The 19,070-nt window shown below is 37.0% G+C and overlaps 1 protein-coding gene across 1 annotated transcript in view; it reads left to right on the forward strand.

The window, feature by feature from the left end:
- The window catches only part of LOC123565981 (protein lingerer-like), a 79,753-nt gene that overhangs the window by 26,448 nt on the left and 34,235 nt on the right, over nucleotides 1-19,070 (forward strand). Inside the window, exons 3-12 of the mRNA XM_045359740.2 lie at nucleotides 1,846-1,935; nucleotides 2,431-2,541; nucleotides 3,298-3,686; nucleotides 4,582-4,697; nucleotides 7,755-7,816; nucleotides 8,802-8,947; nucleotides 10,511-10,625; nucleotides 11,198-11,701; nucleotides 16,060-16,211; nucleotides 16,512-16,698. Of these exons, the coding sequence (XP_045215675.1) occupies nucleotides 1,846-1,935; nucleotides 2,431-2,541; nucleotides 3,298-3,686; nucleotides 4,582-4,697; nucleotides 7,755-7,816; nucleotides 8,802-8,947; nucleotides 10,511-10,625; nucleotides 11,198-11,701; nucleotides 16,060-16,211; nucleotides 16,512-16,698 (1,872 nt within the window). The remainder of the gene's footprint in view (nucleotides 1-1,845; nucleotides 1,936-2,430; nucleotides 2,542-3,297; nucleotides 3,687-4,581; nucleotides 4,698-7,754; nucleotides 7,817-8,801; nucleotides 8,948-10,510; nucleotides 10,626-11,197; nucleotides 11,702-16,059; nucleotides 16,212-16,511; nucleotides 16,699-19,070) is intronic.

The raw sequence follows: 19,070 nt of genomic DNA on the forward strand, positions 1-19,070 counted from the left end.
AACAAATGTCTTAGGTAGAGTTAGCATCGGTCTTATATTCGAACTAAAATTAATGTGAAATCTGTCAAAACAGTGAATAAACATTTATCGTTTAAGTTATTAAATTCAATAAAAAGTTAGATACAAAATTTCTGTCCAACAAATAAAATTTTCTTATCAAAAAATACGGAACTGTTACTATTAATAACTTACTAAATATTGTGAAATTAATGACCAGCGTCATATTGTTCATCTGCAAGAATGGCCGAACTACCCGCGAAACCTGACTTTTTATTAATGGAAGTGTTTAGGGGTATGGATCCGTACCTCTAGAATCTGATTCTAGAGGTACGGATCCGTACCTCTAGAAAAGCCTGTTAGGGGTTTTCTAGGGGTACAGACCTCCTTTTTCTAGATATGTAGGGTTATATGTATCTTAAATTTTGTTGAAAATGAAATAAAAAATAAAGACTTAACCAGTATTCACTTAACACTTGGATCTAAATGGTTTACAGATACCAGCGTTCACCCGATTGTATACCTTCTCTTTCAAAACCTAAATAACCGAGGAACTCCAAATGAATACACTGTTTCGTGCCGATAAGTTTGTTGTAAAATGAACTGTTGATAACAGATAAATGAGTGCTTGTAACCCTTAAATGAATTCTATTTGAAATTCAGCAGAAAAAAATAGATTAAGCATAATAATATGCACCTATTTATTTTGTTATTTAACAAGATATAATGATAATCGGCGCGGAACTGATTGTTTAATAATCGATTAACCGACATTAAGTAAAAAAAAACTGTTTGTGAAAACGTCCCGTATATCTCGTAACGGCTACCAAATGTGTGGAAAACATAAATAACCTAAGGGTTAATTATCTTTAAAAATAGTTTTTTTCCCCAAGATATTTAACATTTTTTGGTTTAATCTTTATATCTTTTTTCTGCCAGTTCGAATCATCATGATTTATTCGGTGTTCCTCGGTTATTTACGTTTCGAAAGAAAATGTAACAAATCGGGTGAACGTTGTTATCTGTAAACCATTTAGACCCAAGTTTAAGGTGAATTCTGGTGAATTCTTATTTGTTATTTCATTTTCAACAAAATTTGAAATGTAAATGACCTTTAATCTCTAGAAAATCGGAGGTCCGTACTCCTAGAAAACCCCTAACAGGCTCGTCTAGAGGTACGGTTCCGTACCTCTAGAATCAGATTCTAGATGTACGGATCCGTACCCCTAGACACTTCATTAATTAATGAGCAAAACATTAAACATAGGTCAAAACTGTTAAACTGAGCACTATGAGAACTGCAAAGCTTAGATTCCATAAAGAAAAAAGTACAAAAATAACAGGCTTTCATTTTTGTATCATAATAAGTTGTTGCTGGTGAACCGTGGTTCGATCTGTGAATCGTCAGCCCCGACTCGCGGATCGGATCGGATCGCCACTTGTCTGACGATCCACAGCCCTAGTAGGTTTGTAGCGGAAGAAAGTCCTAAGATGTTTTCTCTAGACAGTTTGCAAGTTTTTTTTAGCAGAATAGATAAACTGACTGTATGATGTGCCAGTCTGTTGAAGCTTATTCATCAACATATACCCACTTCTTGTCAGTACTTAACAGTTGGAATATTGATAAAATACCAAATTTGCAGTCAGTGACTGACAGTCCTGGTGGAAAGAATTCATAAAATGATATCACACTCAAGAATTGTCAAAAATAATTAAGTCATAAATATTTCAGAAAAGAAATGTTCTTAACTATAGATAAAAAAAAGTGAAAGACTCACATTGTGTTAATCAATTTGTTTTCTCTTGAAAGAAACTCTGAACACCCATTTATTTTACTATCATTTTTAGCCCACAGCAGAACAGTTAGCATTGAACAATTTGATTCACAGCAAAGACTCTGTCGCTGAGGATGCAGATCTCAAGGACAAAATCAAACAGGTAGGTGTATTTGCTAGGAAAAGGTCTTTTTACATTATCTCTACTGTTCAAAGAGTAAAGAGGCCTTGAAGTCCTCGTTGCCTTCAGGTTTAAATTTTATGGCAAGCTTTTCAATTTCTTTTATAGCTACAGCTTCTATTATCATCATTTCCTTTAAAATTGGTGTTTGTAATGGGTAAATATCTATCAGAATTTTTATTCACTAACAAAGATTTACTGTGAAGTCACATATCAGGGGTGTGGAAATCCCAGTATTTTTCACTTGTCCACAGACAATAGGCTATTTGATTGGTATGATTTTTCATGGTTTCAGCCAGAATAACTGCTTCATTTGGATATGAATTCAGTGATTTCAACTTCTGAAGTTAAATGTCAGAATTGGAATTTTACTGTTCCTTGAAATTTAATTTTGTTGATTGAGGCAACTGCGAAAAGTAGTCTCCCAAAATAGTAACAATTTCACATTATTTAAGAAATTAATCTCTGATTTTGCAGATTATGGAATTGACAGGCTGTTCCCAAGACAAGGCAGAGATTGTTCTGTATGACTGTAAAAATGACATGGATAAAGCTGTCAACACAGTACTAGAGGGGGCAACAGACGAGGTATGTTCTTATAGTGACATCTGATCTACAGAAGACCCACTTACATTTGCTTTAGTCCGTGTGTGTTCTGAATGCAACATGTTGTGAAATCATTTAATTAACCTTCACCATTCTATATTTCTAAAATGGACTGGTCCATCATTCAATTTGGGCAGTATTATTCAATTTCAAAGGGTGTTCACTGAAAATATACTGACTGAATAGCGAATAGTGTAGACCATGATCAGCCTGCATAGATGCAGGTTGATCTTGGTCTGCACTGGTCTGGAAGGCAAAATCACTTTGTCAGCAGGCTAAAGGTCAATATCTAGGGCACACAATTTCTTGTTTATGGCAAACAACGATTTTGTGTGGGACATAAATGGAAAGTTTGCTTATTTGTTGAGTTTTGATTTTGTGGATTGTCGCTGTTTTGATTTTGCAGTAATTATGTTTTTGTATAAAAGCCACAAAATTAATAAGTCACTAGTCTGTGTTTTATCCAAATGGTGGATTCTGCTGTAACTTCAAAAGTGCAAGAAATGTTTTCATGAAACATTAGGCTGGTTCTGGAAAGTTGTTGGTCTTGACCAGAAAATTTTGATGTGGTCGGCCGTTTCTTAATCCTTGGGACTGGAGCTCGGTGAAAATTAAACTCGAAAGATCTCTACATAAATGACAGGGTAATTTTTCATGCTATTAAATTTAAATGATTTTTTGCCGAGTTAGAATATAACTATTTCATCATGATCAGAATTCTTGATTTGTTATAACCAGAGTGAATGGCGGGAGTCTGGAAAGAAGAAAAAGAAACAAAAGCCGGAACCAGCTCCTGCACCAGTGGAGAATAACACTGACAGTAAACCTGATAGACGAGACAACCGAGACCGAAATGATAGAGATAATAGAGACAGAAATAAAGAGGAGAAAGAAAATGGCGACAGAAGCTATCGTGAACAATCAGACAACTACCGGCAACGAGCACGGCGAAACGACAACAGACCACCAAGATTGTCACGGGGTCGTGGCCGACCAGACAGAGCTGGAGACAGACCTGAACGAGAAGATGATACTGAAAAAGATGATAATCGCGACAGGGGATTTGAGCGCGGCAGGGGCCGAGGGCGAGGGTTTGGACCTCGACGTGGTAGGGGTGGTGGTGGAGGGTAAGTGATAAAATGTCTGTGTTATAGTTGGATATAGGTTCTTAGTTCTGTTTAATTAATAAGATGTCAGTACATGACTTAAAGGTATGAATGAGCTCTAACAAACTTTTCATTTCAACCATTGATCCAGCAAATTTATATATGAAAGTCAGCATTAATTTTTTTAGCCTCAGTTCTGGAGCATCTCCTTTAAAGTAGTGTCACTTACATAAAATCTTATGTTCCCACTATACCATGTATTAGACAGTGCTGATGCAAATTGTCTGTAAAAATTATTAGATTGATTTAAGAAAACATCTTTTTGAATGTTGTCTAGGAATTTTGATTTATACCGTATAACCCCGTATTAACGCCCCCCCCCCCCCCCCCCCCCACGTTTTTTGGGGAAAATAAAAAAAATCTTTCCTTCAAAAATTGGTCCTAGATCCAACACAATAATATCCAGATAATAACAATTCCATAACAATACAAATGAATTTCAAAAAAAACCCCCACATTTTATTAACACAAACTTTTAAACACGTCAACAGGCATGGCACAAATAAATCTACTGTGTGTAAGTACTGAATATGCTACGTGCAGGTAAATCCACATAAACATCTGGGTTCATAAAAGCTATAGTATTGATCGAATTTAACTCGGATCACGTCACTCAGTGCGCGACTTTACACAGTTTCCCAGTACGATGACGTGTCGGGTTAATATGTCAGTGCATGAATTGGGATGAATAGGGGGGCGTTTATACGAGTTACTGACATTGTTTGGATCAAATTTTTCGTAAAATGCATCGCCCCCGGGGGCGTTTAAACGGGGTTATACAGTATATTTTCATATTTTAATGTCCAACGAAAGGTAAGAGAGAATTGTAAACTGATGCAGTATATTTTGCTTGCAGGTCTTTCCGAACAAATCGTGGAGGGTTTGAAAATAAGAATTCCCAGTTTGACAATGGTCCTCAGATTGACACTTGGACAAACGAAACAGCTGTGATAGGAGAAAAGGAACCAAAAAGTGAGTTTTTAAGTAGACATATTAAATTTCTAGTTTAAATATTTCCTTGAAAGTTCTTTCAGCCTGTACTTTAAGCGATTCTCCCTCATAAGAAGGGACAATTTTGAACACGGTCAAGTTCAGCTCTCTCATATTTGAACCTGCCACCTGTTCATTGAAAATAAAATCTGTTGATCCTTAGAAGGAGAATAGAACACAACCAACAAAAAAATAGACTCACTTTGTTGAAAGATCTTCATGATACTTGGTCAGAATGTTGGACTGTTTGAAGATACGGTACCTTGGTCACTTTGGGTGAAAAGAAGTAGGTCAAATTATTGAAAAACACTTGTTAATGATCTGCCTAATTCATATAAAACATGGGCATAAGGTTTGTCTATGAAATTTAAATAATATCCCAGAAATGTTTCTTTGGTGACGCTATACGAAAGTTCAAATTATTTCAGTTTATTGAAAACAAAGCCACCTGAGGCGGTAGTCACTTTCTCATATATGTATACAGAATTTCCTATATGCATCAGGGCTCTCGCGAGTGGGCGACTTGAGCGAAATAGGCGCTCTAGAACTTCAAACTTCGCTCAAATCTAACCTCAAAGGGAAATGCAAGTCGCCTGATTTTCTTTGATTTCTGCACTCGCTAATTACTGCTACCTGGACTGTTGACAATTTGCACGGTGTCATAAATGAGTGTCGAATACACAAACACACGCCGGTAGCATAATTTAAGCTCCGCCTACCTCAGGTACTTGTGAGATTTTCCCGAGAAGTGTGAAAGCAAATCAGATTATCCGGTACACCAGAGTCTGTTGTGTTAAGCCAATCAGTGCCGCGTTTATCTTTGACACTTTGGGTTAATTGTCAACATGTTCGAGTGCAAAAAAAACAAACAACACAATGTTTTATTAAAGAAACTGCTGATTAACCATGCGATTAATTGGAATATGGTACACAAATATTTGTTATCTATGATAAAAGAACGACATGTACAGGGTGTTCGGTAGGTTCTGAAACTCAAGAGTCATTGACTCTTCAGCCTAAATTTTCAAGGGTCAAAATCAGATTTTCAAGAGTCAAGATCAGCTTTTCAGCGGTCAAGATATACTGTTATTAATGAAACTCCCACATACTTTATCTAAAACAAGTACAATAGTCATTACAGATTGTCTTAAGCAATTCATATTTTAGTTGTCTTATTTTGCACATTGCCTTAAGTGGGTGGGGTTTGGTGCCTTTGCATGACTTTATTCTCGGCAAATTCTTCGAAATAAGAGTTGCTTTTGCAACAGTGATCATATTTTTCTTAAATACAGACTTTTATTGGCTTTTTATTTAGATTGTACCAGAAAAATCTTGTAAGAAATGATAAAAATGTCCGAAAATGCGCGTCCCGAAAACGAGGGACAAATATGGAAAACGGAAGTACAAATTTAAAATTCTTAATAAAACACCGTTTTAAATTTCATTTTTTCACCATACCACTTATAATTTCTGCTTTTATTAAATATTTATTTGTTTTGGCCCAAACAAAGCCTCGGCAATGATAATAATTTTGCTATAGACCGTAACGGCCGGTCAGCTCATGCAATCGTATCAAGCACACAAAATAATTAACAAGTGGTACAAACACGATAATCTAAGGCTGCATTGTTTATCAATTAACTTTTACACATTGATCACAACAAACACCTTTGATAATGACATGGCATTATTGTTCTAAATACACACCGCGTGATGACCACGTGTCAGTCGGCGCGTGGCGTGATTGACATCTGTCTATAGCTAATTAACATACGACGCTCCGCCTACTGCCATACTTCCGCTTGTGCTGGCGAACAATATTGAAATTCGCTAGGATTTTGATTGACAAGGGGCGGGACTTTCGAACTCGAGACGCATCGAGGTAAATTTCCGCGAGTCAAGCCGACGCACGGGGGATATTCTGTGCGGGTCAAATATGAGTTTTGCTCGATTTTCGCGGGTCAAAACCCGGGACCTCCGGTCAACCGAACGCCCTGATGTAATGTATTAACTACGTTAAATTGACTTCCATTGATGAATTTATTTGAATATGTATTTCTAGTTTACACATTTTACTTTCAGTTTTATAATTCGAGTGAGATACTGACATTCCTTGGTGAATGACTCGGTGCAATGAGCTATGAAAATAAATACACTTCTACTTCTTTGTTGGTGTTAATAATAAACACTTCATATAAGATATAACCAAAATTCGGCAGGTTACATTTACAGCATCAGCTTGAATTTTGAAAACTACTTTTTTCAGAATTTTGTAACGAAAGGATTACCATTGTATGGGAAATGATCTAACTAAGAAAATGAATGATCACATCAATGTTTTTTATCAAGAAACAAGAAAATTTACAGCCACCTTTCAAATCACTCAACATCATATTGCGGTAGAAAAAGTCTTCCCACTTCTCCCTAAAGTCTCCCCACTTCTCCCTAAATCAGCTTGAGGGAGAAGTGACTTCTCCCAAAAATTTGGACCTAGCTAGACCCCTGTGCATATAATGGATACTTAAAAAACTTTCTTGTCAGAAAACACTGGCCCAATTTCAAAATAATTTCACATATATTTTCCATGCCAAAATTGTTCAATCAGGTGAGTGATCTTAGGCCATGATGACTCTCTTGTTTATCCGAACAGTATCATGCATAGTTTATATTTTAAACTAATCAATAATTCTGTGTTTTGTGTTTTTGTTGAATCAGTAGTTCATTTCATGAAAGAGTATTTTATAAGAAATTCAATAGAACAGTTGGAGTTTGAATATATGTTGTATGAAATCCAATACAGTTTCAGGTAATACTTTTGCTGCTTTTCACTAAAAAGCAGTTGTATTTCAGCAAGCATTGTGAGTATTTTTATTGAAATAGCCCACTGTTAGCAGGAGACTAAAAATGGTTCCAGCAATAAGTAAAGAACATTTTAGCTGTTAGCCTTCTTTGGATGGTTGCCTGTAGTCGGTAAATGACCGGTGGTCATTTTGATTATCTGATATGTAGTATTTGAATGGATTGTGGTTTACATTTCAGTATCTAATTGGGGTGATTCAAAAGAAGATTGGAACGAGGACATTGACAGCTGGACTGGAAGTGTATGTTATTTATAGCAGTAAACTTTAATATACGGCAGTGTATGGGTCAAAGTGGTAAAAGTATCCTCTAATAGGAACTCGATAAAAACAAAATTCAACATTATGTAAAGCATTAAAATTTGTGTTAGCAGCATAATAAGAAATATCTTCAGGATTTAACATAAATCAGGTGATGTGTCATCAACAAACTTGTTTAGCATTAGAAAATTCTGAAACAAGACAGCAGTTTAGGGCCAGAGTTCAGCATCAATCCCTTTATGTAAGGATCCCAAAAGAATAAATAAGCTGGCTTATGGAAGGTCGGTGGTTCTACCCAGGTGCCCGCTTGTGATGAAGTAATGCACGGAGGGGCACCTGGGGTCTTCTTCTACCATCAAAGCTGGAAAGTCACCATATGACCTGAATTGTGTCGGAGTGACGTAAACCCAACTAAATCAATCAAAAGAATAAAAGCTCTATACTTAATTTTTCATCCAAGATTGTTACTTTCAATGACTTTGAAACGCTTGCCAATTTGCTAACTTAAAATATTTATTAACCAATTTCTTAACCAAAGTTTTGATAAGAAATACCACTCTTAGCGATTTTGGAGTTTTACAATACATTTTTCCAAATTTTGAACAATGTTAACAACTCTAAAATCAGATACAATACCACATTGTGATATGTACTGCATTGTGATAAAGTACCAGTTTCTGTGGACATTATAAAGTAGAGACTGTTCATAAATGTCTCTGGAAATATGTCACACTGTGATGTAAGAAATGCAGGCTGAAGGGTACTAGGGTTATTTAGTGGATTGCAGGATAGATACAAATTGTTGCAGGATGTGTGACATTACAAATCAGCGCATGACAGGAGTACTTGCTTATAAGAATTCAAGCCCTTATGTTAAGTAAAAAAAGAAAAGAAAAATTTGGATATTTTTAGATGTTAAACGTTTTAGAAAGGAAAATTCTGATATTTTCTTGTTTTAATGTTTCAGTTAGCAGAGACCAAAGTTTTTACAGCCAGTGGTTCAACAGCACCTGAACCAACAAATCAAGTGCAGATTGAGACGAACACACTTGCAAACACGAACACGCTTGCAAACACGAACACACTTGCAAACACGAACACACTTGCAAACACGTAAGTTCATTACTCTTTCTGATATAACATGTGAAGAAATACTTTTATGGTATTCACACTGCAGTCACGGTTGTGTTTTTCCAGTTTTGTTGGTGGAAAACTAGCTGACCTTGTGGAGTATATGGGTAGAACCTGAAACTGGTTGTGTTTTCTTCACATTCATCAGTTTTTCTGTACCAAAGAGAATTCGCTAGTGACTGTCTTAATGCTACAGTTTTTATGGACTGTTTTAACATAGTCGTTATGCAAATTCTTTGTTGGCAGAAAACTTGGTATTTTTTACAGGAGTACAAAATTGTGTATTTAGATGATTTAAATTTAAATTTGAAAATGTAAGAAACATTTGAGACAGATATACTGTCAAAAATAAACTTCTTAACACACACACACACACACACCAGAGCTCCAGATAAGCTTTTGGTGCAATTGGGTATTTACCCATCACTTATTGTCTGAATTGGGTATTGGAAATTTGAATTGGGTAAAAATGATATCATTATCCAGCCTTTTCAGAAGTAATTGGGTATTTGCTAAAACCAATTGGGCATTTTACCAGTCTCGCACTAACAATTGAGTATTTTTTGCTTACAGTATACATGGTGTATATCATTAAACAGGACTGACTAAGTATTTTAATGGCGCCCTTCAATGTTTAATACAAAAATGTATTTAAAATTGTAATGAATGTTTTATACTGTTGTTTTCTTTTTCAATTTTAATGCAGTCTGAGATCAGTTCGTCCACAACATCCCGAACGATGTGGTCACCGCAATATGCATTCTCCCAAAAGATGTCATCCAGTATTGGTGACACTACATCGTCACAGACAGATAACTGTCTTTGTTGAACAGCAAAATATTCCACTAATTGTTTGTTTGTGCTGCAACAATGTTTTTTCTTGCAACCTCTTTACATTTTATCAGCGTAAAATTGTTTACAAAGCGTCCAAATAACACCGATCAGCCGACTGAATGGTCCTGTGATTTTTCCGATAAATTGCAACCTGTTCTGCGGTAACGTATAACGAGTCAGTCAAATCTAGCGTTAAAGTCTCGTACCCGTTCTAGTTATAAGGAAAATGCGATACGCAAGCTATTTTTTACGAATTGGGTATTAGGAATTTTACTTGCGTTTCAGTACGCACACTGTATGAATTCAATTGGGTTTTCTGCAATTTTAATTGCGTAAATACACAAATACACAGCTTATCTGGAGCTCTGACACACACACACACACACAGTCTACCTAGCAATTTTTAAGTGTCGCAAAATATTATATTTAAGGTCATAAACGAGTTTAAAGGTGCAGATGTATACATAAATTTAGTTGTGATGCAAGTACAAATTTCAGTACTTTCAGCAAAAATAGAAGAATATAATTTACAAGGATGTAAATTAGCAGGGGCCCAGTAGCCCATGGCCCCTAGATTTTGGGCTGGGCCCCTAAATTGTTGGAGAAAATACCCATATACCTAATGTTAAACATTTATTTTTGATAGTCTGGGCCCCTAAATAAAAGTTGCTAGATTATATCCCTACATGAAGTATATTGATGTAATTGCAGGTTTGATCTCGGAGGCTTGTACCCAAAACACCTACAGAATGACATGAGTGCGGAGGCAAGTTATATCAGCCAGTTCAATCAGCAGGCGACAGAGTCAATCAAGAATTCTATAGGGGTTTGATACATTTTCATATTTGTTACTACCTTACTCTTGCATGTGAATAGGGAATTAACTCAAGCAGATATGATAAAAGATTTACTTATTTCCAAGTGCTTTAAAGTTTGTGTTTGATATGTCTTAAGATATTTCACCTAGTCATGAAACTTCGTACAGTGACCAGAGTGGGGGACACCTGTGTCCTAAGGACAAAATCTAGTTCCCCTTCATATACAAACTTACACAGTTTATTACACTGTGAAATCATCAATTTTCGTGGGGGATATTTCGTGCCCAAAGAAATCAAATTCACTAAAAGTTATCAGCTTGTTAAACAATGGTACTAGAACATCATTGTTACTGCAAGAGAACTTTTGGAAATAAGTAAATCTTGTATCATATATGTTTGAGTTTCTTCCCTATTCACATGCAGAAGTGCTAGTTATTATAATTCATGTCATAGTACAATTTAAATCAAGGTTTTTGAATTTACTGATTGGTAAAATCCACATAGTGGAAATAAAAGCTCTGTGATTAAAAACCCGTGTACAATAGTTGAACCTAAATAAAAGTTTTTCTTTTCCTTTCAGATTGGGTCTGGTCAGAGTTCCTCTCTTCAGAATTCTATGACTTCACAGACTGCTTCCAATGTTAGTGCTCTTGTATCACTTCAACAGAATGCCTTGCATGAAAATTTGGGATCCAGTCTAACAGAATTGACTGGTAATAACTTGACAGGTTCAGGACTGGCTGGAAATAGTTTAGTGGGAACCAGTCTTGGAAATTCACTATCTACCAGTCTACCTGTGAATAGTCTGACTGGAAGTGCTTTACATAGCTCCAGTCTGAGTGGCAATGATTTAACAGGGAACAGTCTCACTAGTCTTTCAGGAACCAGTTTAGCTGGTAATAGTTTAACAGGAACAAGTGTCACAGGAAGTGGTTTGTCATCTTTGACTGGAAATAGTTTATCAGCAGGATCACAGTCTGTTGCAGGTCCCTCAAATGTCATTCCAGCATCAACTGTATCACAGAATGCAATGTTACAACAGAGACAGAAGCCACAAAGATCGAAGTTGCCACCACCATCAAAGGTAACGTAATCATTTATAATCTGTACTAAAAGAAAAAATTATTGGATGTCTTATCTGCAGGGGTGTGGAATTCTTATGTCCGACTCAGGACTTTTTGCTGGCAGACAAGTGCATTTTATCCTTCCGCTTTTAGCTCACCTGTCACGTAGTGACAAGGGTGAGCTTTTGTGATCGCATTTTGTCCGTCGTCCGTCAGTCCACAATTTCTTGTGGACACGATAGAGACCCCATTTTGTAATCAATTTTAATCAAACTTGCACACAACTTGTATAGGCATAATATCTCGGTTCCTTTCGAAAACTGGCCAGATCCCATCATGGGTTCCAGAGTTATGGCCCCTTAAAGGGCCAAAATTTGCTATTTTTGGCTTGTGAACATGATAGAGACCACATTTTGCAATCAGCTTTTATCAAACTTGCAGAAAACCTGTATTGGCATAATACCTCGGTTCCTTTTGAAAACTGGCCAGATCACATCATGGGTTCCAGAGTTATGGTCCCTTAAAGGGTCAGAATTTGCTATTTTTGGCTTGTGAACACCATAAGAGACTACATTTTGCAACCAACTTTTATCAGACTTGCACACAACTTGTATTGGCATAATTATAGTACTTAATTGAATCTATAAAAAAATCAAATATATCTTAGTTGCTTTATTTATCAGCTGAAAAACATGCATCGGCAATTCAGGTTCTAGTAAGGTTTAATAAAATTCCCTGACTACCATAGGTGTCAGTGTTTTACAAAAATTTAAAAGTTTAAAAGCCTCTAAGAAAGAAATAACCTGTTTTGAAAGCAGCATGTTTCACAGTAACCCAAGGGCCCTTGTGTCAAATGTGGGACCATAATAGGGGTATTGTACATAGAGATACATTTTATAAGGAAGATTTTAAATACCTTATTCTCAGAATGTTAAATATTTTGCCACAACCTTAAATGTATTTGCATGTAGCTCTGGGTACTGCTGTACTAGCACCCTGATCTTAAGACTTAACTTTAGGCCACCAAAACTATGTCCTGCTACCAAAACTTGTCAAAGCCAGGTCATTTCTGAGAATGTCGCATGCAAGAAAACTTGTAGAAATATTTGACGGGTTTCATCACATAACCTTTTCCATCCCTTCTCAGTGTAACAGAAGGCCAGTTAGGGTGTCTTTTCAAAATTGTAACCCCAAAATTGGTCCTAAAAATCTTAATTTCGGTTCTAGTCAGCGACCATTGGAAAGCCTGGTAAATTAAAACAGGGTTCCCACGCTATCAGGGAAAACAGGAAAAGTCCGTGAATTTCAAAAATTGACTCCCGGCCGTGAAAATACCGGGAATTTGGCGAAAGAACGGTAAAGGTACGGGAAAATACCGGGAATTATCCCAATTTGCTAAGGGAAGTGACTCATGATTCAAAATGGCGGACATGGATGTCATTTCAATTTACTTTTTCGAAAATAACGATGTTTTTGTGGTTGAGCCTATATAGGTAGCTATGCTTGAATTTTTAAACAGTAATTTTAGGCTATTGGTCATTTTTGTGTTGATTTTTAAGAAGCCCTGTGAAATTCCGATTATTTTTCGAGAACAATTGTGAAAATCGTGATTAGTGACACGCTTGAATTCAGTGATCAAACATCAACTTGACTGAAAATAATTTAATTGCTAGAAGTGTATCAAAAATTATATAAATAATGTAGGTGGCACCAGAGGTGTAGTTATTATGAAGGAGTTGATTAATTCTTCACAACACGCTAGACAAGTAAATGATTCATAGTTTCCTTGAGAAACAAAAGTTTGAGGACAGTAAGGAAACAAAATGAAAAAAAAAAAAAGAAAATTTGCAGAGCCTGTATTTATTTAGTAGAAATTTTTAAGCAATATCGGGCCATCATGGCCCTCTTTTTAGCCCACCATCATGATGATGGTGGGCTATTAAAATCACTCTGCGTCCGTGGTCCGTCCGTCCGTCCGTTAACAATTTCTCGTTATCGCATCTCCTCAGAAACTACTGGGGGGATTTTGACCAAACTTTGTCAGAATGATGTATTGGTACCCTAGTTGTGTCCCCCTGAAAATCAGACTGGTTCAACAATTTTTGAATGAGTTATGGCCCTTTGTTTATTTCTATAATTTATATAGATTTATATAGGGAAAAACTTTGAAAACCTTCTTGTCCAAAACCACAGAGCCTAGGGCTTTGATATTTGGTATGAAGCATCATCTAGTGGACCTCTACCAAGATGATTCAAATTATTTCTCTGGGGTCAAATATGGCCCTGCCCTGGGGGTCACATGGTTTATATAGACTTATATAGGGAAAAACTTTGAATAACCTCTTGTCCAAAACCACAGGGCCTAGGGCTTTGATATTTTGTATGTGACATCATCTAGTGGTCTTCAACTTAGATTGTTCAAATTATACCCCTAGGGTCAAATATGGCCCCGCCCTGGGGGTCATATGGTTTACATAGACTTATATAGGGAAAAACTTTGAAAATCTTCTTGTCCAAACCACAAAGCCTAGGGCTTTGATACTTGTAATGTAGCATCATCTAGTGGTTCTCTACCAAGTTTGTTCAAATTATCCTCCTAGGGTTAAATATGGCCCCGCCCCGGGAGTCACATGGTTCATATAGACTTATATAGGGAAAAGCTTTTAAAATGTTCTTGTCAGTAACTACAACATTCAAACTTGGACCACATGTATATTTTTGAGTGGCAAGATGAACCTTGACATGAGTTGACCTTGATTTTGACCTAGTGACCTACTTTCACATTTCTGTAGCTACAGCCTTCAAATTTGGACCACATGCATAATTTTGTGCACTGGAAAAAACTTTGACCTTTATTTTGACCTAGTGACCTACTTTCACATTTTTGAAGGTACAGGCATCAAATTTGGACCATATGCATAGTTCCGTGTTTCAAAATGAAATTTGACATTGATTTTGACCTAGTGACCTACTTTCACATTTCTCAAGCTACAGCCTTCAAATTTGGACTACATGCATAGTTTTGTGTACCGAAAAAAACTTTGACCTTGACATTGACCTAGTGACCTACCCTCACATTTTTGAAGGTACAGGTTCAAATTTGGACCACATGCATAGTTTCGTATTCTGAAATAAAATTTGACCTTGATTTTGACCTAGTGACCTACTTTTACATTTCTCAAGCTACAGCCTTCAAATTTGGACCACTTGCATAGTTTTGTGTACTGAAATGACCTTTGACCTTTACATTGACCTAGTGACCTACTTTCACATTTTTAAGGTACAGGCTTCAAATTTGGACCACATGCATAGTTTTGTATTCCGAAATAAAATTTGACCTTGATTTTGACCTAGTGACCTACTTTTACATTTCTCAAGCTACAGCCTTCAGATTTGGACCACATGCATAGTTTTGTGTACCGAAACAAACTTTGACCTTTACATTGACCTAGTGACCTACTTTCACATTTTTGAAGGTACAGGCTTCAAATTTGGACCACATGCATAGTTTTGTATTCCGAAGTAAAATTTGACCTGGATTTTGACCTAGTGACCTACTTTTACATTTCTCAAGCTACAGCCTTCAAATTTGGACCACTTGCATAGATTTGTGTTGTGTACGGAAATGAAATTTGACCTTGAGCTAGTCAGTAAGTCTTGAAATTTGGAACACTCAAAAATGGCACATTGGTGGGCGCTAGAAAAATTGACGGGAACGTACAACCCGATATGTCGTACAGAGGTCCTTGAAAATCACAACAAGGTCCTGGAAAAGTCCTTAAATTTCATAGACGAAAAAGTGTGGGAACCCTGTTAAAAACAACAACAATTAATTAATGCCGTCATTTGATGAAATGATGTTTTAAACATAGTAGTACTAAAAAGGAAACGAAGACGAAATGAGAATAAATAATCTCCAAGCTTTAAATAAGTAAATATAACTGAATGACTTTAATTGTATTCAGGGTCCGTACAGATATTGAAAAGGCTTATAGTACTGATCAATTTTAAAACAACTCAAACCTTTAAATTAAAAAACCTGAAAATTTTGAAAAAGCTGCTTAAATTTTACCCTAAAACTCCTGAAAAACATTTGTTGGCACCTTGCTTTTGGAAAAGAATAAATTTAAAAATAAATTAGAAAAAAACAAAACAAAGTTAAGTTGAAAAAACAAATGTTTTTATTGAGCACCAGTAGCAGTTATCAGTAGTAGTTTATGACCACATTTTATTGCAGTTTACACCAACAGCAGTTTCCACTATAACACTGTTTATGGATGTAGCTGATGGAAGTTGTCTGTAAAAATTAAAAAGGTACTTCAGTCTTATAAGTACTTGAATTTTATCTGTCATGTATTAACCATGTAATGTTTTACAGATCCCAGCATCTGCTGTAGAGATGCCAGGCAATATGATGACCACCCTTGATGTGCAGTTTGGCAACCTCGAGTTTGGTTCAGACAGCGCAGCATTCTCATTTGGAGGAAATGAATCTGTAACAAGTTCTTTCACTAGTGCTGAATCCAACAGGTAAGTTTCACATGGTTTCAGATTTCGTACTGGTAATATAAGGGCTATTCTAGTTCATGTATTGAAATATATTTGAGATACTGCCTGTATTTGTTTGACTTACCTTCGTTTATTTTTATGTTCCCAGAGTAAGAAAGATTATGATGTCAGTAAGTACATTTACAGTTCAAAAGCTGTTCATAGCTTATGTTCGTAATATTCTATGATTACGGACAATAAATATTGATGTGATTCGAGTTTATTAATCCAGCAGAAACATTGCATGAGGGATAAAATCATAACTTTGATTGTTACTTGCAGCACATCAACAATCAACGACCATGTTGGTGCTACAGTGGGCCAGGTGCAAGTACAGAATCATAATAAAACGAGCGAAACTTTGATATCAGGAGGACTGGAACAGAATTCTCCGAGAAGCAGTTCGCTGTATCAACAATCGCCGTACACAACACCAACTAAACAAAACCCTGTAGATAGTGCAAATACGGTAAGTGGCATTTAACATAGTGTGAATGTAGGCATGGTAAATAACTGGTATTCAACACCGAGAAATGCTAGAAAGAAACTGAGCCAGTTGATAAAATAGGGTTATTATAGCAGTAGCTGGATCTGGGATGCTGTATTCGGCTTGAGTGGATTTTGCCAGATCGGATCTCACGAGGCGCACATGCGCCAAGTGTGATCTGTCCTTGCAAAATCCATGAGAGCCGAAGATAAAATCCCAGATCTAGCTAATGTTGTAATGACCCTTTTATATGCCTCCACCTTTTTGTTTTTTTTTTTTTGTAATTGAACGAAATCTTAAATGTTTGTTGATGTTAAAATGAAATGAGTGATGTTTTTGTGTACGCTATTTATTAGCTCACCTGTCACATAGTGACAAGGTGAGCTTTTGTGATCACCCGTCGTCCGTCGTCAGTCCGTGCGTCCGTCAACAATTTCTTGTCTGCACGATAGTGGTTTCATTAATGATTTTATTTTAACCAAACTTGCACACAACTTGTATCACCATAAGATCTCGGTTCCTTTCTTGAACTGGCCAGATCCCATTATGGGTTCCAGAGTTATGGCCCCTGCAAGGGCCAGAATTAGCTATTTTGACCTTGTCTGCACAATAGCAGCTTTATTATGTCTCCCCCAGGAGACATATTGTTTTTGCCCTGTCCGTCCGTCCGTCCGTACGTCACACTTCATTTCCGAGCAATAACTGGAGAACCATTTGACCTAGAACCTTTAAACTTCATAGGGTTGTAGGGCTGCTGGAGTAGACGACCCCTATTGTTTTTGGGGTCACTCTGTCAAAGGTCAAGGTCACAGGGGCCTGAACATTGAAAACCATTTCCGATCTATAACTAGAGAACCACTTGACCCAGAATGTTGAAACTTCATAGGATGATTGGTCATGAAGAGTAGATGACCCCTATTGATTTTGGGGTCACTCCATCAAAGGTCAAGGTCACAGGGGCCTGAACATTGAAAACCATTTCCGATCAATAACTAGAGAACCACTTGACCCAGAATGTTGAAACTTCATAGGATGATTGGTCATGAAGAGTAGATGACCCCTATTGATTTTGGGGTCACTCTGTCAAAGGTCAAGGTCACAGGGGCCTGAACATGGAAAACCATTTCCGATCAATAACTAGAGAACCACTTGACCCAGAAAGTTGAAACTTCTTAGGATGATTGGTCATGAAAAGTAGATGACCCCTATTGATTTTGGGGTCACTCCGTCAAAGGTCAAGGTCACAGGGGCCTGAACATTGAAAACCATTTCCGATCAATAACTAGAGAACCACTTGACCCAGAATGTTGAAACTTCATAGGATGATTGGTCATGAAGAGTAGATGACCCCTATTGATTTTGGGGTCACTCTGTCAAAGGTCAAGGTCACAGGGGCCTGAACATGGAAAACCATTTCCGATCAATAACTAGAGAACCACTTGACCCAGAATGTTGAAACTTCATAGGATGATTGATCATGAAGAGTAGATGACCCCTATTGATTTTGGGGTCACTCCGTCAAAGGTCAAGGTCACAGGGGCCTGAACATGGAAAACCATTTCCGATCAATAACTAGAGAACCACTTGACCCAGAATGTTGAAACTTCATAGGATGATTGTACATACAAAGTAGATGACCCCTATCGATTTTGGGGTCACTCCATTAAAGGTCAAGGTCACAGGGGCCTGAACATTGAAAACCATTTCCGGTCATTAACTTGAGAATCACTTGACCCAGAGACCCAGAATGTTGAAACATAATAGGATGATTGTTCATGCAGAGTAGATGACCCCTAACGATTAGCGGGTCACTCTGTGAAAGGTCAAGGTCACAGGGGCCCGAACATTGAAAACCATTTCCGGTCAATAACTTTAGAACAACTTGACCCAGAATGATGAAACTTCATAGGATGATTGGTCTTGCAGAGTAGATGACCCCTAACGATTTTAGGGTCACTCTGTTAAAGGTCAAGGCCACAGGGGCCTGAACATGGAAAACCATTTCCAATCAGTAACTTGAGAACCTCTCGACCCAGAATGTTGAATTTTCATAGGATGATTGTTCATGCAGAGTAAATGACCCCTATTGTTTTTGGGGCCACTCCGTTCAAGGTCAAGGTCACAGGGGCCTGAACATTGATAACCAGTTCTGATCAATAACTTGAGAACCACTTGACCCAGAATGTTGAAACTTCATATGATGATTGAACATGCAGAGTAGATGACCCCTATTGATTTTGGGGTCAGTCTGTTAAAGGTCAAGGTCACAGCGGCCTGTTCATGTAAAATCATCTTTTGGAAATAACTTGAGAACCACTTGACCTACAATGTTGAAACTTAATAGGATGATTGGA

Source organism: Mercenaria mercenaria, chromosome 8 (genome assembly GCF_021730395.1).
Source record: "Mercenaria mercenaria strain notata chromosome 8, MADL_Memer_1, whole genome shotgun sequence".
NCBI classification, from domain to species: domain Eukaryota; kingdom Metazoa; phylum Mollusca; class Bivalvia; order Venerida; family Veneridae; genus Mercenaria; species Mercenaria mercenaria.